General features: G+C 38.6%; 1 protein-coding gene across 7 annotated transcripts in view; it reads right to left on the bottom strand.

The window, feature by feature from the left end:
* The window catches only part of ADK (adenosine kinase), a 543,729-nt gene that overhangs the window by 50,950 nt on the left and 471,527 nt on the right, over positions 1 to 21,252 (bottom strand). The window contains exon 1 of one of the 7 annotated variants that reach the window (XR_009493219.1): positions 8,196 to 18,603. Coding sequence is in view for 1 of the 2 variants with exons in the window: in XM_005226480.5 (XP_005226537.1) it covers positions 20,692 to 20,720 (29 nt within the window). In the remaining variant the exon portion in view is untranslated. 7 annotated transcript variants of the gene reach the window in all.

Genomic DNA, 21,252 nt, shown 5'->3' with positions numbered 1-21,252 from the left:
GTAATTTATGATAAATTTAGGATATAACCCCAAATTACAATAAGACCATTAGTTTTATCTCAAGAAGACTAGACTATATTTCAAGAAGACTAGAATATAAACCCAGGACGGAAAAACGGGTCCACGGATACATCGTATTCACTGCTCCTCCTTACTGGGCTCATTCCTGGGGGGAACTATTATACGTTCTGTAATAAGGACTGTACTTCCTACCTGATTATTATCAGGCCACATGACTTGCTTCAGCTAATGCAATGTGAGGGGAGATGATGCAAGAGATGTAGCAACTACTGTGTAGTATTTCATCATGCCTTTACCCCTCTAATGCAAATAACATGCCCCTGATTGGGACTGCCCTTCCGTGTTGATCCCAGATAGGAGAAAACGTGGATGAGGGCCTCAGCTACCAAGTGAAGAAAAAGAATGCAAGAGAAAAAGAAATATCTATTATTGAATGTCATTAAGATTCTGAGGGTTATTTGTTAGTAGGCGGCTGCCTTAGCCTAACCTGGCTAATAAATATATATATAAAAAGGGTAGCACTGCATTATTAATCTTAACATTGCAAAATTATGAGATGAAGACTACAGAATAACTGCTTATTTGAATTTGATAACACCTTCACTGTGTCTGAAATGAAATGCAAGATCAGATTAAACATTCAACATGTGTTCTAAAGAGCATCTGGATAAATGTGGTACAGACGGTAAAATGTGTCTATGAGGACGCCCTTTCATGGTTATCTCTGCTCCCTAATAGTTTCTCTAGCAACCTAGAAGAATAGAGAAATATTAGTATGAGTTTAAGCAGGTTTTAGGGGCTTCTGATAGTAAGAGATTAAGCAGTTTGGACCAACCATCCCATGAAGAAGAATTAGAATGGGCAAAAAATATCCTTAAAATGTGCTTGAAGGTACTGATGCCCTAACAAAAGAGTGAAAAATTACCAGGGTAGGACATAAGGGATAATAGAGCCCAGAGAGGTGAGTCTGATGTCTGATATCGCTGGAGGACAAAACTTGGAATCTAGACCCTATAAAGTGAGATGGCCCTCCAAAGAACTGCAGGTTTAGGGTATACAGGAGGTAGACAGGCCTAAGCAATGGACTGTGGTTTATACTCCAATCATCAAAATACCTAAACTTAGATCAAGATGCTTCTAGTATGCCAGTGGACTCGTGCTTGCCAAAAGAAAACACGAATTAGCCTATACCTCGAATTATTTCCACAAAGAATTTTCCAAATACAAAGTCTCAAACACAATAAAAAATAGTAATATAAGAAAAGCAAGAAATTAAAACCACCAGAAATTATACAACAGAAAGTAGCCCCAAGTGGTCCAGATAATGAACCCATCAAACAGAAACTCTGAAATGACTGTACTTACTGATTATAAGTTAAAAACTGAAGATTTTAGCAGAGGACTATAAAGTATGAAAAACAGATAAGAATTTCATTGGTTTAAACAAAAACTGAAAATAAGAATTCAATGAATACTATTTAAAAGAAACTCAGATGCAGCTTACAAAAGAATCAGTGAACTGGAAGATAGGTCAGAAGAAAATATCCAGGATGAGACACAGTGAAGATAGATAAGATGGATTCTACATAGCTACTGAAAGTGAAATTAGAACCAATGCAGAGATTTATAAGAAAGTAAATTTCTGTTTAACAGAAAGAAGAATTTTCTAACAATTTAGGGTTTATAAAACCAAAATGAACAATCTGCTAGGCAGTGCATGTTTTAGAAAGGATTCTTGAATTGAGTTGGGAATGAAATAAGGTGATTCCTATGCCCTTCTAAAGACCTTAGGATTTTATAAGAATTCAGAGAAAAAGTACAATATAATTCTATATATAAAAAATTATGTACTGTAGGCATGCAAGCACTCAGTAGAAAGATGTCTGAAAGGATAAGCACTGAATTCTTAACATCTGTTGGCTGAATGGGGAAATTTCAGTTGACATTTTATGTATGAAAATATGCTGAGATTGTTATTAGTAACTGGGAGATATACTTTTGGGTTCTCGGACATATACAATACTTTTAAAGATTGAGGACCCCAAATGCCATTTGTTTATGTAAGTTATATTTATCAATACTTACTGTATTAGAAATTTTAAAAGAGGGTGGAAAAGTTTATTAATATACCTATTAAATTTTAACATATTTTTATAAAAATAATATATTCCAAATAAAAATATTATTGAAAACTTGCATTTTTGCTAATCGCTTTAATGTCTGATTTAATAAAAGACAGCAGGGTTTTCATATCTACTTCAGTATTAAATCTGTTGCTGTATTACACATTATGCACTCTCTGGAAAACTCTACTGAAATTGAGTCATAAAGACAATGTCTTAGTATTATTGTGAAACAGTTCTGCCTTCATGGAAGACACTCTGAGAGTGTCCTGGATACCTCCAATGGGTTCACACCCTGAAAACTGCTGTATCAAAGTAACAGCTATAGATGTTCCTATGCTGGGATGGTACAACTGCTCATTCTGGACAAGCTGTAACTCAAAGAATATGTCAGTTCTGCTGTGCTCACAGCTGTGTTTAGTGGGATAGGCCAGTAAAGAGTTCATGCTCTGCAGCTTAGAAAGTAAAAGATCCCAAGTGTTTAGATGAAAGCAAGCTGGCTGAGAAGAATGTTTTAGACTTCCCTAGGAGAAGGCATGGAGAAGGCAATGGCACCCCACTCCAGTACTTTTGCCTGGAAAATCCTGTGGACGGAGGAGTCTGGTGGGCTGCAGTCCATGGGGTGGGTCGCTAGAGTCGGACACAACTGAGCGACTTCACTTTCACTTTTCACTTTCATGCATTGGAGAAGGAAATGGCAACTCACTCCAGTGTTCTTGCCTGGAGAATCCCAGGGAGGGGAAGCCTGGTGGGCTGCCATCTCTGGGGTTGCACAGAGTCAGACACAACTGAAGCGACTTGGCAGGAGAAGGCAATGGCAACCCACTCCAATACTCTTGCCTGGAAAATCCCATGGACGGAGGAACCTAGTAGGCTGCAGTCCGTGGGATCGCACAGAGTCAGACACGACTGAAGCGACTTAGCAGCAGCAGCAGGCAGATAAAGTATCACTGTACTGATCCCTTTATATAATAATAGGCCTGAGTTAATTAACCCAACCTATGATTTCTTTGTTGTTACAGCAAACAAAAGTATACAGTTTGCTATAAATGCTAGACAAAGTATACTGGATGAGGCCTAACGTGGGAGAACTAACAAAGGTCTCCAAAGTGATCATACTCTGATTTCCATGTTGGAATCCTGGTAACCTAAGACTGAGATATATAAGCCCAACACAAGATAGATGGAAATCTGAAGCCTGCCTAGCATGGCAGTTGGCCTTTTCTAGAAAAGTGCACACACACACACGGTCTGAAGTGTACACTACCATGAAAGGACTGATTTAGCCTATTTTATAAGAAACGATATTAACAGGCTGTTGAACTTCTCTCCTACTAGGTTGACAGTTTTGAGGATTTTAAAGAATCTAGTCACAAGTATTATAGATACCATTTCTTCCTTAGTTGGGAATCACAGGGCTCCTCTACTCCAGATAATTTACTATAATAGTTTGATGACAAGGTATTTTATCCTTTTCTTCCAAGCTGTTAAACACTGACTTTGAAATATCATTTTATTTACTTATTTTCATCTTTTTATCTATTATCTTTCCCAACCAGGGAATGAAACCAGGACATGGCAGTGAAAGCCTGGAATTTTAACCACCAGGCCACCAGGGAACTCTCTGAAATACCATTTATGTTTCAGTAACCTTAAAAGTAAAAAATCTGAGAGAATGGGCCCTCTGATACAAGGTTTATGTTGTAGCCCCCTAAGAATTCTTTTAATACTTACATTACACTAATAAATAGAGCGGGGCTTCCCTGGTGATCTAGTGTTAAGGATCTGCCTGGCAATGCAGGGGAAGATCCCACACGCTATGGAGCAACTAAGCCCTCGAACCACAACTACTGAGTCAGTGCACTAGAGCCGGACAGCTGCAGCTGCTGAGCTTCTGTGCCTAGAGCCCGAGCTCTGCAACAAGAAAGGCCAGCTCAGTGAGAAGCCTGCACACCGCAATTCGAGAACGGTTCCCACTCAGCACAACCTGGGAAAACCCGCATGTAGCAATGAGGACCCGGAGCAGCCAAAAATATATAAATCTTAAGACAAAATCTAGACCAGAGGTTGTCCAACTCTGGCTTATGGGCCAGATCTAGCTATTTCCATTTGATTATGTATTGTTATATAGGGATACTTTCAAACTAGAGGCAGAGTTAAACAGCCTCAACTGAGGTCATATATCTTGACCCTGTACAGAAAGGTTGCTGACTCCTGATCTAGACATATAGACCATTAGAGCAATCTGGACACAGAGACCATTAGAATTGAAAGATACAGTAGAGATTTTCTCGTCAGTCCTTTCATTTCATAGTTGAATAAAATAAAACCCAGAAAATAAAAAAAGCAGCGCACTGAGCACACAGAAGACGAGTGGAAGCTTCCTGGCACATGGAATTCCCACTTTGCTATTTTCTAGCCTACTCATTCCACACTAGGAATGCTCTGCCTAAATCAAGAGTCCTGCCGAGTCTCTTAAAAGCCACATATGGTCTTGGCACAGAAATTGTTTTTTTAACACCTGGGTAACCAGGCTGTGTAGGTCCCAGGAGCACAGCAGTGCCCTTAGCATCAGCTCTAGCTAACCCCTGAGGAGTCAGATCTGAGAGAGAGCTACTTTCAGGGCCCTGCCTCATTAGTCCCTGCTGCCACCAATCTAGCTCAGAGAAAATTGATCCTTCCCTCATGTCTGCTGAACCAAGGCCAGTCTTGGGGAAAGAGGTTTTGTTCATCGAGGATTTGTTAATTAAGTCATCACTGTACTAATGAAACCCCAGAGCTTCAGACACTAGTAGTCTATATTACTTTAGGGTAACTAAATTTGTATACTTAATTAAAAGGCTTGTGTTCTTTTAAAAACAACATAATTTTAAAAATATATAGAAATAAGATATGGAAAACACACAGTACTTATCATCTTACCCCCACCTCCAACATAATCACTTTTGCTGTTTTGACTGTAGTGGCAGGTAATTTAATATTCTGATTTTTGTATACTATTGAAAAGTCCTCAAATTTTAAGTAATGATGTTTCACAAAATGAACAAACACTTTGCATTGTTCATCTAACACAATATGTAAGGATAGTCTAAAATTGCAGTATCATTTTTAATGGTAGCCTTAAGTAAATAACATACTTTATCCATTCCATCAAGTTTTGTTTAATTTTTACTATTATGCATAAAAATGATATAACTGTTTTCACATATAGTCTTATTTTGATTAAATTTTAAGAACTGAAAATACTGTATTAAAGGATATGAATATTTTCACTTATTTGTATTTTAGTAACATTATATAGGCATCTGATTGACTACACCCCCAAGCATCAAATACCAATTCTTTTAAAAGATCCTCTTATATCACATATCCTCAGTTGATCTTTTATCAGAGTCCTTATGTACTCTAATACATCTATGTTCTACCAATAGAATTAACCTTTAAAAACTAGAGTTCAAAGAAAGAAAAAAAGAAAAACCAACCAACCAACCTAGAGTTCACATTAGTCTCAACCACAATTAGGATGATGGACTTTCCTGGTGGCTCAGAGGGTAAAGAATCTTCTTGTAATCCCTGGGTTGGGAAGATCCCCTAGAGAAGAAAATAGCTACCCATTCCAGTATTCTTGCCTGGAGAATTCCAGGGACAGACGAGCCTGGTGGGTTACAGTCCATGGAGTGGCAAAGAATCAGACATGACTGAATGACTAACACTTTCACTTTTCACAGCTAGTATGACACTGGGAGAAAGCCATTAATAGTTCAGTTTTTTTTTTAAAAGCTCATTAATAAAAGCAAAAGTGTATAAAGGTAAGAAAAGTATTTAAAGTATTTATTATGATCTGGGGCACTTGAGACATCGATCTTTCTGCATCTCTCATAAGGAAAAACTACTCAAACTAAGGTGGTACTGATGTATTATAAAACCTGCTTGAAGGACAATTTAAATATCCAGTCCACAGAAATACATTCTCAAAAAAAGAAATTATCCAGAATCAGCCGCTAGGCTTCCTCTGTCCGTGGAATTCTCCAGGCAAGAATACTGGAGTGGGTTGCCATTCCCTTCTCCAGGGGATCTTCCCGACCCAGGGATTGAATCTGGGTCTCCTGCATTGCAGGCAGATTCTTTACCACCTGAGCCACCTGGGGAGCCTCAGCACAGATTCACAAACACACAAATCTATACTTAATAAAGCATATTATCTTAAGACTCTGGTTAAAAAATCACCACACTCAATTCATTATAATTCAGGTAACCTAGATTAGTTCAAATTGTGTATATCCACTTAAAAATGACTAGATCTTTTAAAATATGAATAATGGTGCTGCTGCTGCTGCTGCTGTGTCGCTTCAGTCGTGTCCGACTCCGTGCGACCCCATAGACGGCAGCCCACCAGGCTCCCCCATCCCTGGGACTCTCCAGGCAAGAACACTGGAGTGGGTTGCCATTTCCTTCTCCAATGCAGGAAAGTGAAAAGTGAAAGGGAAGTCGCTCAGTCGTGTCCGACTCCTAGTGACCCCATGGACTGTAGCCTACCAGGCTCTTCCGTCCATGGGATTTCCCAGGCAAGAGTACTGGAGTGGGGTGCCATTGCCTTCTCCGGAATAACGGTGCAGGATCCCAAATATTATATCTGACCATTCTAAGATTAATTTCTTTTAATAACAGCTGCACTAAGCTATGATTTGAGACATACTGAAACCTATGGCTCGGAACCCTCTACTGGAGTTTTTGTACAAGGACAAATGTTTCCTAGAGCAAAAAAATTCAAAGAAACACTAAGAAATTAAAAATGCATGCATGCATAGCTGGGGCAAATTATGAACAATATACAAAAAAGCCAAGTCCCAGTTGGTACTTCTGAGGTACCAGAGCAAAAGCAGGGTAGTGTGCGTGATCCTTGCCCACAGCACCACCAAGGGGCTGGGTAGACCACTTAAGCCACCCCTTGAGCCCCAGCCACTGCCCCTACCCTCACTCCATTAACAGGACCAGCTCACCCCCACATTGGGCATTGGGGAGAGATAAAGGGAACTTGTTTTCATTCCCTGTGCTGCGGTATGAGTCCTAGTAAATCTTGGCCTGAATTTCTCCTCTGACCTCTTATCAATTTCTATTGATTAAAGAGTCCAAGAACCTAGGTAGGTAACAGATTGACATCCAGTAAACTGCACATATTAAAGTGTATAATTTGTTAAGTATGTAGTATATATATCCATGAAACTATCACCACAATCAAGACAATCAACATATCTATTACTTTCACAATTACCCCTTGTGTTTTTTAATAAGCTTCTATCTCTTTCTGCCCCCTAGTTCTCAAACACTCATAATGGATCCATAGTATCAAAGTTTGATTTGGATTTTTAATCAATTATTGTGTAATTTTTCAGGTAATACTGACTGTAGTCAGTGGATTGTGTCTTCAAAAATGGATGTGTAACCTGAACAATAGAGGTTCTTTGTAGGAAAATTTCTGAGCTACAGATTCATTGGACCAACAGCAGATTCGAGCATCTGCTAAATGCCAGTCTTCTGTGGAGACTGCCAGCCTTGTCATATATTAACACATAATTATAGACCTAGCATTAGCTGATAATTGGTGGTTCTTGAAACAACAGTATTTTAAAACAAATGAAAGAGGAATTAATTTGATAATTTAGATCCAAACCTTTGGAACATTTGTAACAGTTCTGTTTCTCATTTAGTTACCCTATTTCTTTTCTTCTGAGTTAAGAAAAATTCAGGTAAATTTTCTTTTATTTTACATATTGTAATTTTGAAAAAAAAAAACTATGCCAATGGTCAATAATCAATTCTAGGTTGTTTGTTGGCTTTAAAAACCTATGATGAGTGTATGATATTCAGAATTTCACCGATGAAACACATTTAGTGTTCAAACATACATAAAAAAAATACTCTCTGGGTATTTCAGGTACACTCAGATGAAAAATATCTATAGGCTGCATAATTCTTAACATGGAGTTCCCATTTGTATTATCATTCTTCTAGTTACTCATACTCTTCTTAGGGTAATTTTTGCCTACTTACGTTGTCATGGCACCTTTTGCCCTTGGCCATGGAATCCTTCCTTTGTCTTTCTAGCTCCTCGTGCCTGTGGCTTCGCCTGGACACACAGACATACTCTGCCACGTCCTCAGTGCAAGATGCTCTCCTCTTCTTTACTTAGGCTTTTGCTCGCCAAACTGCAAATACTCACCTAATGTTTACTCTTGTATAAAACATGTATTAGACTCTTCCATATAATTAGTTGATTCCTCATCCTGTGTCCTTAACCCCTTAAGCATTCATCTGTTAAAACTCTGATTACAACAAACTGTGATTATTTCTCTATACTTCTATTTCATATATTGTGAGTTCCCTACCCAGTGCCTGGAATATAGTAGGTCCTCAATCCCTGTATATGGAATAAATAAATTTTATTACCTTCTTTCTCATTAAATTTCCACCATTCTAGTTCAAATGCTTATAGGTACACATCTGAATCGTTGCTTCCAAACAAGTCTGCCTGATTATAACCTCTCTCTCCTCCATTTGATCTTATACACTAGCATGAAATTATATCACCTAAACTACTGTTCTTATCACACGAGTCCTCTGCTCAAAACTCTTTTAACAGCTTCTTACATCCTTTGAAGTTGGAGCCATCTAACTGCAACCTAAAGTTAAATATTTTTTTTCTCTGTCATCTATTAATTTTCCTTACAAAAACTTTACACTAGACAGATAGGAAATACTTGTTTTCTCTGAAACAGTCTGTAATAACTGTATTTGCTACGTTATTCTTTAACAACTAGGTTTTCCACTGATTGTACCCCATTTGAAAGTAAACTTTTTATTGAAGTATAACACATATTTAAAAGGGGTATAAACTGTAAGCCTGAGGCCGGAAGTACTGACTCTAAGACTAAACGGAGACAGAGAGGCTTCCAGGCAACCCTAACAAATCCAGCTTGCAGGCAACACACTAATTGAATGCAGTCATACAAGTGACTACTGTCAAGACCAGTAGAAGAATTGCTCACTTGAGCCTATTCTTGATTACAGAATCATTAATAAAACTTTTTTTTAAGCTACTAACTTGTCGGGTGGTATGTTATGTGGAAACATTCCCTTCGTGAAATTACTAATCCCCTCCAAAGATAACCTGACTTCTACCTCCAATGACTTGAAGATTTTCCATTCTCGTTTGACCCTCAACACTTCTGATGAGAAACCTGCAATTATTCATTGAATGTTTCCTCTGTATGTAATGTGCTATTTTGCTTTAGCAACTTTCTCTCTTTATCGTTTGTTTTCAGTAGTTTTATAATATGTTTAGTTTTGATTTTCTGTGTATTTATTCTGTTTGTGGTATACATTGAGCTTTCCAAATCCTTAAATTCATGGTTTTAATCATGATTATGAAACGTTCAACTATTATTCAATCAAACATTTCTCCTGCCCCATTTTCTCTCTCCTTTCCTTCTGGGATTTTAAATACACATACACTAGGCCCTTTGATATTGTCCCACAGGTTACAGAAACTCTGTTCATTCTGTTTCAGTCTTTTTTTCTCTCTGTTCCTCAGACTTGATAATTTCAATAGATCTGTATTCAAGTTTGCTAGCTCTTTTATCATCTCTAAATTGCTCAGAGCAGGTAGTGAATTTTTAATTTCGGAAGCTGTACTTTCAGTTCCAGAATTTCTATTTTTAAAAGCTTCTATATCTCTGCTGAGATTTTTCTAATTAGTTCATTCATATGAGCATATTTTACATCTTGGAGTATACAGTTAAAACAACTGCTTTAAAACTCCTATCTGCTAATTCCACATCCGTGTCATTTCAGAGCTTGTCTCCATTGATTGTTTTTGCTCTTCAGCGTGAATGTTTCCTTGTAATCTGAGATTATATCCTGAATACTGTGCACGGGATGTGAAACAGAAGTTGGGCAATCTCTAACCAGAGGGACAGTCATTTACTTTTCTAAATAAAGTTTTAGTGGAATGCAGCCAAGTCCATTTGTTTACAGATTTTCTATGGACAGTTTTGCATTACAATGGCATAGTTGAGTAGTTTCAAGACCACAAGGCAAGGCCTACAACTCTATAAAATATTTACTCCTGCGCCCTTTAAAAATAGTTGGTTGACCTCTATTGTAAAGACTGGTCATTTATGTATCTTTGAAAAGGATTAATTTTTTTTTTTTTTTAAGTAAGCAGTTGGTGGTGGTGGTTTAGTCGCTAAGTCCTGTACAACTCTTGCAACCCCATGGACAAGAGCCTATCAGGCTCCTCTGTCCATGGGATTCTCTAGGCAAGAACACTGGGGTGGATTGTCATTTCCTTCTCCAGGGGATCTTCCCGACCCAGGAATGGAACCTGGGTCTCCTGCATTACAGGCAGATTCTTTACCGAGCTATGAGGGAAGCCCATAATTATTATTACCCTATTTTTTAAATGAATGTACGGAAAGGACAAGACTTTAGTCCCCAACTTGTGGCACTAAAGCAGCGGCAGAAAGCAGGAAATGGGTGTGGCTGTGTGTCCACTAAGTAAGCAGTTAAACTTAGCTAAACTCAAATTCTAAACTCCTCGTTCCAGCAATGGACAATAACAGAAATTGTCATTCAGTTCTTTTAGCTTTGGTTGAGCTCCTGGAACTTCTCTGTATATGTGTAATTCGGGGGTCATACAAATCTCTTCCTTCTCCACAACTGCAGGACCTTTATGCAGAGTTTCAGGCTACTTTTCTATGGTTCTTTCCTTTCAGGAATTTCTTTGCTCACTTTCTACCTGATGTAGTCACCCCAAACTCTTTATCTGCTCCAGAAGTCTGTAAGACTGCATGTATTCTCTTTCAGTTTCCACCTGATTTTCATTGTTTTCCAGTATCTCTCAGTAATTTTTTTAAAGAATATTTATTTATTTATTGGTTGTACTAGTCTTTGTGGTTGAATCAAGTTTTTTCTTAGTTGTGGTGATGAGGGGATACTCTCTAGTTTTGGTGTATGGGCTTCTCACTATGGTGACTCCTCTTGCTGCTGAGCACTCTAGGGCACATGGGTTTCATTCGTTGTGGCTCAAGTGTTGTAATAGTGGCTCCCAGGCTGTACAGCACAGGCTCAATAGTTATGATGAACGAGCTTAGATGCTCTGCAGCATGTGGGAATCTTCCCAGACCGGAGGTCAAACCCACATCTCCTGAAATGGAAGGTGGATTCTTCACCACTAAGTCGCCAGAGAACACCCTGGTATTTTCTTTTCTAATATTTTTCCAGAGTTACAATTGCTACCTGAGAAAGGATTGGTTTGATAGGAGCTATTCCTATCTACTCTTTTGAGTCTGACTACAATTGGTAGGACCTCTGTGAAGTAGTATGGAGCAATATCCAAGTTATATACTTCAGTGATAAAAGCAAAGTGCAAACGAGTATCAACAGTATGCCACCTTTCACATGAAAAGAAAAGGAAATAATAACATTCATCTATCTGTTCCTTTGGGCATAAAGAAGTATAAAAATGAAATGTCCATCAACCAATGAATGAATAAATAAAATGTGGTATCTTCCCGACTCAGGGATCGAACCCAGATCTCCCGCATTGCAGGCAGACGCTTTAACCTCTGAGCTACCAGGGAAGCCCATATTTATACAGAGGTACATTGAATAGCACCCCCCCAAAATTCACATTCATTTGGAATCTCAGGCTATAACCTTATTTGGAAATAACATGTTTGCTGATTATTTAAAATAAGATCATACTAGACTAGAGTCGGAGAAGGCAATGGCACTCCACTCCAGTACTCTTGCCTGGAAAATCCCATGGATGGAGGAGCCTGGTGGGCTGCAGTCCACAGGGTCGCTAAGAGTTGGACACGACTTGTGCGACTTCACTTTCACTTTTCACTTGCATGCATTGGAGAAGGAGATGGCAACCCACTCCAGTGTTCTTGCCTGGAGAATCCCAGGGACGGGGAGCCTGGTGGGCTGCTGTCTATGGGGTCGTGCAGAGTCGGACACGACTGAAGTGACTTAGCAGCAGCAGTAGCAGACTAGAGTAGGTCCAAAATTCAGTGACTGAAGTCCTTATAATAAGAGGTGAAGTGAAGTGAAGTGAAAGTTGCTCAGTCATGTCCAAATCTTTGCGCCATGGACTATACAATCCACGGAATTCTCCAAGCCAGAATACTGGAGTGGGTAGCCTTTTCCTTCTCCAGGGGATCTTCCCAACCCAGGGATCGAACCTAGGTCTCTTGCATTGCGGGTGGATTCTTTTTTTAAAATTAATTTTTTAAAATTGAAGGATAATTGCCTTATAGAATTTTGTTGTTTTCTGTCAAACCTCAACATGAATCAGCCATAGGTATACATATACCCCTCCTTTTTGAACCTTCCTCCCATCTGCAGGCGGATTCTTTACCAGCTGAGCCACAAGGGAAGCCCAATAAGAGATGAAGATGCAGAGAAATACATACAATAAGTACACGTGAAGACAGAGGCAAAGACTGGAGTGATTCAGCTACAAGCCAAGGAATGTTAGCAATGTTGAAGATTAATTGCCAAGAGCTACCTGAAGCTAGAAAGAGGCAAGAAAAGATTTTTCCCTATAGTTTTTGAACGTGGCCCAACTAATATCTCTACGGCTCTATATACTGATATCTGGAGACTTCTAAGTTTCAGAACTATAAGAAAATAAATTTCTGTTGTTTAAGCCATCCAGTTTATGGTAATTTGTTATGGCAGTCCTAGGAAACTAACATGTCATGCAATGCAATATTATATGGCAATAAAAAGGAATGAAGTTCCTTTAGAAAATTAAGGAAATGAAGCTCTACTTTTAGAATTTTAGAGATACCAAGGGAACATTTCATGCAAACATGGGCACAATAAAGGATAGAAATGGTATAGACCTAGCAGAAGCTGAAGATATTAAGAAGAGGTGGAAAGAATACATGGAAGAACTATACAAAAAAGATCTTAGTGACCCAGATAATTGCAATGGTGTGATCACTCACCTAGAGCCAGACATCCTGGAATGTGAAGTTAAGTGGGCCTTGGGACGCATCATTATGAGCAAAGCTAGTGGAGCTGATGGAATTCCAGCTGAGTTGTTTCAAATCCTAAAAGATGACGCTCTGGAAGGACTGCACTCAATATGCCAACAAATTTGGAAAACTCAGCAGTGGCCACAGGACTGGAAAAGGTCAGTTTTCATTCCAACTCCAAAGAAAGGCAATGCCAAAGAATGCTCAAACTACTGCATAGTTGTACTCATCCCACACTCTAGGAAAGTAATGCTCAAAATTCTCCAAGATAGGCTTCAACAGTACATGAACTGAGAACTTCCAGATGCTCAAGCTGGTTTTAGAAACGGCAGAGGAACCAGAGATCAAACTGTCAACATCTGCTGGATCACAGAAAAAATAAGAGAATTCCGGGAAAGTATCTACTCTGCTTCACTGACTATGCTAAAGCCTTTGACTGTGTGGATCACAACTGTGAAAAATCCTTCAAGAAATGGGAACACGAGACCACCTGACCTGCGTCCTGAGAAATCTGTATGCAGGTCAAGAAGCAACAGTTAGAACTGGACATGGAACAATAAGCTGGTTCCAAATTGGGAAAGGAGGACCAGAAGGCTGTATACTGTCACCCTGCTTATTTAACTTATACGCATGGTACATCATGCGAAATGCTGGACTGGACAAAGCACAAGCTGGAATCAAGATTGCCAGGAGAAATATCAATAATCTCAGATATGCAGATGACACCACACTTAAGGAAGAAAGCAAAGAAGAACTAAAGAGCCTCTTGATGAAAGTGAAACAGGGTTGAAAAAGTTGGCCGAACACTCAACGTTCAAAAAACAAAGATCATGACATCCAGTTCCATCACTTCATAGCAAACAGATGGGGAAACAATGGAAACAGTGACAGACGTTATTTTCTTAGACTCCAAAATCACTGCAGATGGTGACTGCAGCCATGAAATTAAAAGATGCTTGCTCCCTGGAAGAAAAGCTATGACCAACCTAGACAGCATATTAAAAAGCAGAGACATTACTTTGCCAACAGAGGTCTGTCTAGTCAAAGCTATGATTTTTCTAGTAGTCATGTGTGGATGTGAGAGTTGGACCATAAAGAAAGCCGAGCGCCAAAAAATTGATGCTTTTGAACTTTGGTATCAGAGAAGAGTCTTGAGAGTCCCCTTGAGTGCAAGGAGATCCAATCAGTCAATCCTAAAGGAAATCAGTCCTTAACATTAATTGGAAGGACTAATGCTGAAGCTAAAGCTCCAATACTTTGGCCACCTGATGTGAAGAACTGACTCACTGGAAAAGACCCCGATGCTGGGAAAGATTGAAGGCAAGAGGAGAAGGGGACGACAGAGGATGAGATGGTCGGATGGGATCACTGACTTGATAGACATGAGTTTGAGGAAGCTCCGGGAGTTGGTGACGGACACGGATGACTGGTGTGCTGCATTCCATGAGGTCACAAAGAGCTGGACATGACTGAGTGACTGGACTGAAAAAGGAATACTGATAGATGATATTACATGGATAAACCTCTAAAATACCATACTAAATGAAAGAGGACTGATATAAAAGGGAATGTATTGTTTGAAAGTATTATATATTGAGAATATAAATTTAAAAATTTACAGAAAAATATATTGTGTATATCTTTCCATGTTAATAAAAACACCTTCATTACTAAATCAATTTCTGCCATATGGATGTATTAATAAATTAAAAAACTCATAAGACAAAAGGCATAGATAGAGAGACAGGTTAGTGGTTGCCTAGGGCTGAAAGAGAGAGGAACTTAGGAAAAATGGTATGTTTTGGGGTGAAGAAAACTGATTGTAAATAATATTAAAAGTTGACTGTAGTGATGATTGCACAACTTTATGAATATATCCCCAAGACAAAATTACACATTTTAAATGAGTAAATGGTATGGTATGTGAATTCTATCTCAATAAACTATTAGGAAAAAAAGATGAAATACAGGAAGAATAGTCAGAAACTAAAGAGCTCTGCTGCCTACTGGTGGGTACAAAAAGTATGAAAGAGAGTGAAAACTGGAATGTGGAAAAAAGGATGAGTGGGGAGAGATACTTCACTGAGTATGTAGTCATGGTAACTTTCAATATATCAAAAAAAAAAAAGTTAACATGAACCAGGATGTGCAGGGAAGTCTCCAGTGTTGGACTGAAGTAGACAATACCAATATGAACCCATATTTTAAAAATACATATACACAGATATAGAAGTAGATCAGATCAGATCAGATCAGATCAGTCGCTCAGTCGTGTCCAACTCTTTGCGACCCCATGAATCACAGCACACCAGGCCTCCCTGTCCATCACCAACTCCCGGAGTTCACTCAGACTCACGGCCATCGAGTCAGTGATGCCATCCAGCCATCTCATCCTCTGTCGTCCCCTTCTCCTTCTGCCCCCAATCCCTCCCAGCATCAGAGTCTTTTCCAGTGAGTCAACTCTTCGCATGAGGTGGCCAAAGTACTGGAGTTTCAGCTTTCGCATCATTCCTTCCAAAGAAATCCCAGGGCTGATCTCCTTCAGAATGGACTGGTTGGATCTCCTTGCAGTCCAAGGGACTCTCAAGAATCTTCTCCAACACCACAGTTCAAAAGCATCAATTCTTCGGCGCTCAGCCTTCTTCACAGTCCAACTCTCACATCCATACATGACTACTGGAAAAACCATAGCCTTGACTAGACGGACCTTTGTTGGCAAAGTAATGTCTCTGCTTTTGAACATGCTATCTAGGTTGGTCATAACTTTCCTTGCAAGGAGTAAGCGTCTTTTAATTTCATGGCTGCAGTCACCATCTGTAGTGATTTTGGAGCCCAGAAAAATAAAGTCTGACACTGTTTCCACTGTTTCCCCATCTATTTCCCATGAAGTGGTGAGACCGGATGCCATGATCTTCGTTTTCTGAATGTTGAGCTTTAAGCCAACTTTTTCACTCTCCACTTTCACTTTCATCAAGAGGCTTTTGAGTTCCTCTTCACTTTCTGCCATAAGGGTGGTGTCATCTGCATAGCTGAGGTTATTGATATTTCTCCCGGCAATCTTGATTCCAGCTTGTGTTTCTTCCAGTCCAGCGTTTCTCATGATGTACTCTGCATATAAGTTAAATAAACAGGGTGACAATATACAGCCTTGACGAACTCCTTTTCCTATTTGGAACCAGTCTGTTGTTCCATGTCCAGTTCTAACTGTTGCTTCCTGACCTGCATACAAATTTCTCAAGAGGCAGATCAGGTGGTCTGGTATTCCCATCTCTTTCAGAATTTTCCACAGTTTATTGTGATCCACATAGTTAAAGGCTTTGGCATAGTCAATAAAGCAGAAATAGATGTTTTTCTGGAACTCTCTTGCTTTTTCCATGATCCAGCAGATGTTGGCAATTTGATCTCTGGTTCCTCTGCCTTTTCTAAAACCAGCTTGAACATCAGGAAGTTCATGGTTCACATATTGCTGAAGCGTGTTTATATATTCACACAGTTTTTAATCTTACCACAGAAATCTAAAAACAGAGACAATCCAGTAGAAATGAGAATGGCCAGTGCCAATAAAAAGATCAAAGGCTTCTTAGAGAAATGGCTGATCCCATGGCTAGGGCTAAGTACAAGATGATCTTGGAATATCTTGTGTGAGAACATAAGGAAATAAAGAAATGATAGGAGCATGTTGAAAGGGCACAAGAGACAACCTGGAGGTGCTTCCATTGGCCAAATCTAGAACTATCTGAGCAACAAATAATGATACTAATGAATGTGCATCCATAGAATAAAATAAATATCTGTAAGCCCATGCTGATATAAATAAGTAAATGAATAAACAAATGGAGAGAAGAGAAAGCTCCTTCTGATGACAGAATTCCAATTAATAAATATATGACAAATAATAAAAATTAAAAAATCATTATTTGGCTGATACTATAGTAATCATTATTACTAATCAATCAATGAATGTTAAAATTTGAGGGCAAAAGTATAATGGGGGGAGGGGAGATGAAAGACACAATCTCAAAGTATCATCCCACAAAATACTTTGTTGATTAAGAAGAGAAAAACATTAATTTACAATGGAGAAATGTGAGAGGCACCATCTTACGTAAGTAATCAATGTTAATGTCACCACCAATGAGGCAAACGTGTATCATATGCCTCCTGATATGATGTACTGAGGAGAGCAAAATATTATCTGTGTGGTATTCTTGCCTAAAAATGCGTAATGTGAATTTTATCTTGAGGAAACAGTCAAACTCAAATTGAGACATTCTACAAAATAGCTGGGCAGTACTTTTTAAGAGTGTCAAAGTCACAAAAGACAAAAGAAAGACTGTAAAACTATGCCAGACTGTAAGAGAATAAGAGGAATTGACTAATGACTAATGCAATGTGGGATCCTGGATTGTATCCTATGCCAGAAAAAGAACATTACTGATAATTGGCAACATATGAATAAGGCCTGTAGCTTTATTAATACTATTAAATCAGTATTAGTTTCCTGGTTTTGATCGTTTTACTATAATTACACGAAATATTAAAGTTTAGGAAAGCCGGGTAATTAATATATGGAAGATATCTATTATTTTTAACAATTTTGCTGCAGAAATTGAGAAGTTAAAAACTTAAGACCAATGCTGTTACAATCATCCTTGTGTATAAATCTTTGTGCACATGCTAAATTATTCCACAGAATTACTTCTTATAAGTAAAGATACTGAGTCAAAGGTATACATTTTTTAAAGATTTTTGATATGTATTTCCAAGCTATCTTCCAGGAAAGTTGTACAAAATTTCTCCCACCAGCTGCTGCTGCTGCTGCTAAGTCACTTCAGTCGTGTCTGACTCTGTGCGACCCCATAGACCGCAACCCACCAGGCTCCTCTGTCCCTGAGATTCTCCAGGCAAGAACACTGGAGTGGGTCTCAATTACTTTTCAAATTTCTAAGATGTACCAGATGATCTCTAAGATCATCTCTAGTTCTTATTTGCATCAAAATCTTATTTACATTCCACAAGTTAGTTTACATGTTCCCTTTAGAATATATTGTTTCCATGATCACTAGTATAAAATGAATTCATGCTTGCATTATTTCTACAGTGTATTTCTGGGTAAAATTCATATAATCCTTTCTTATTCTGTTTTCTAGTATATATCTCACCTGCCTTACTCAAGAATAAGGTCTGCCATAAAGGCCGTTTATCTTTGTTTCCAACATTACCTCAGCACAGTAGGTTACACACAGCAGTGGTTCCCTTTAGCACTGTAATAGTTCAACAGGTTCCAAGTTGCTTTCTGCCATGACATGTTCAGACAGCTATCTGCTGACATTTTAAGTCCTGATTTTGCTTGCATGAGGTCCTTCTTCATTTTGCTCTACTTATATCTTTGCTAGTTTTTTGTAGTTTAGGTTGCATTTGCAGAGCTGGGTACCAAGTTTCAGCTAATTCTAATAAGGGTAGAATACTTGTCAAGAGTAGAACATGGACTAACAGACATTCAGATGTAAGCTGTGGTGGCCCAACTGTGACCACAAATCTTTTGTTCTATCTTAATAAGCTGTCTTCTGCATCAGTAAATCCTAAGAACTAAACTGAGATCCGGTCTAGATTCCCTATCTTTAGCCCTGAGTATTAGCCTTCCTAACACTCTAGTCTCTATCTTCTAAATCTAGATGGCTTTCACTCCAAGGTGTTTGCTAGGAATTTTAATATGTGCCAGCTCCTGGGAACCTTCCATTTTAGAAGACCAATGCAGCTTTTATTGGAGAAGGAACTGGCAATCCACTCCAGCATTCTTGCCTGGAGAATCCCATGGTTAGAGAAGCCTGGTGAGCTTTCAGTCCATGGGGTCTGAACTGGAGTCTCCATCTCCGAAGAGTCGGAGATGACTTAGCAACTAAACCAGAAGCTTTTATATAAAAATAAACCTCTGTGAATGACACTGATTGACTCCTGAGAAACAGTTCTTCCATTTTCCTGCTACCATTCCCAGCTCATATAATATCTTAGTGGATTCATACTAGAATTCCTCAGGCTGTTGTACTCCTGTGGAGACTATACCCAAACTGACTTGACACCAGATTTGCTATCAACTTGTGTAACCAGGACATCTTTTTTAAACATCTGCCTCATCTGGGTTAAGTATTTTTTAGTTCTTATTGACTTGGCTTTCCTGAGTTTCCTATGTAACTGATCTACTGTGCCTCCTTCTTGGATCATTAATCAACTTCCCATAATTTAACTTACAACAGTTTTGGCTTGTGAATTACAAAAACAGCACAAGAGGTCAATGCCCAGAACTCTCTGGTTGGCATAACTCATCTGGAGAAAAATAATCATCCAAACAGTATCTACTTAATATTTCTGTTTTCCTCTGTTACATAAAATTCAGAATAACTTGATAGACAAAGCTATGCTTTGAAGCTGAATTGAGACTACCATATACACGGGAACACATGGAAAGCTGAGTTGCAAACAGATCCCAGATTAAATGTCAGTACTGTCAGTGGTGACAAATGCCTCCATGCTTTACAGATAAGCTTACAAGTGGCATGCTGGATTGGGTTCTTGCTATCATGTGTCAAAGAAACCTATTGACTTTCTTTATGATCCACTTCTTAAGTTGATATACCAATGAATATCAAGAAGTTTACTACAGCCAACTGTTCCATTAAGGTTGAAAACACACACACACACACACACACACACACCTCCTTCTCTCCCTCTCCTCTTTCTCTCCTTCCTCCCCCTGCCCCGCCCACCCAATAGTTTTCTGTACTTACAAAACATCCAACCAAACTTGAATATAGAGATTCTTTATAGAGTAGTATAAGAATAGAGATTGATGAACCTGAGGTCATTTCAAAAGAAATCTTTTAAAATTACTCCCTGTGTCAAATTTTCAAAGTAGCTAGAGTCCAGGTTCTAAAAAGTTTAAATCTCTATGGATTTGCTATGAGGGCTTAAGTCTAAATGTGTCAACAGATTCCAGAATAGTTGACTGGAAAACTGTTTATTTGATCCTAACAAATTACACTTTTGATCTTTCAAATAATCACACTACAATTTCTAATTTATGGTAAAATCTACTGCAAGATATGGAAAGTGAAGGCCATGGTTTACTTTCTAGAGCTCATGAGCACATTCAGTACAAATAGCAGTTTAGATTGAAATAGGAACCTTGCTAAGGGAACTATATAATTGTCCCAGGGAACTACACTTTTTGCCTAGACCTCCATCCACTGTTCCTCACCTAACTTCTTAAGACCTACACATCCTCCTCTAGGTATCTAAACACCATCAAGAGGGAGTAAGAATTTTAAAATAATTCCTTCATTAAAATGTGAGTCTCAGAAAGAAATGTTCTACAGAAAATTCAGTGACAAAGATTTATCTGAAAAGTTTCACAAAAAATCTTCTTTGAATCATAGAATATACATTATACATCATATAAATGTAGACTCTTCAGTGAAGACATATTCCTACAGGTCTACATTTTAGGTGTCTCTACCATTCAGTTCTTTTCCTAAAAAAAAAAAAAAAAAAAAATTAAGTGGTTATTTATGGCTATGCTGGGTCTTTGCTGCTGTGCATGGGCTTTTTTCTAGTTGTGGCGAGTGGGGGCTACTCTGTAATTGAGGTGAATGGGATCCTCATTGCTGCGGCTTCTCTTGTTGTAGAACATGGGCTCTAGGCACGCAGGCTTCATTAGCTGTGGCACATGGGCTTACTTGCCCTGCAGTGTGGACTCTTCCCAGGCTAAGGATCAAACCTATGTCCTCTATATATCAAGGTGGATTCTCAACTACTGGACCACCAGGGAGGTCCTAGCATTCAGTTCTTAAAACCCTTAAACCAAGAATATCTCCTGGAAATGGAGACATTTCTCAAATGCTACCTGCTGCTTCTATGTGGGTTTAAAAATGGGAAACATATAGCTTATCTTATTTTAAACACTATTTTGACCTTCTATATCCAACTTACAGTAATTATTATTATCAGAATTTCCATCATTTTATTAACAGAGACAGTATCGCCTAATTCAGTATAAATTGCAA

The sequence above is a fragment of the Bos taurus genome, chromosome 28 (genome assembly GCF_002263795.3).
Source record: "Bos taurus isolate L1 Dominette 01449 registration number 42190680 breed Hereford chromosome 28, ARS-UCD2.0, whole genome shotgun sequence".
NCBI lineage: Eukaryota > Metazoa > Chordata > Mammalia > Artiodactyla > Bovidae > Bos > Bos taurus.
Note: the sequence above shows the minus strand (reverse complement) of the source record. Positions and strands in the feature narration are given on the sequence as shown.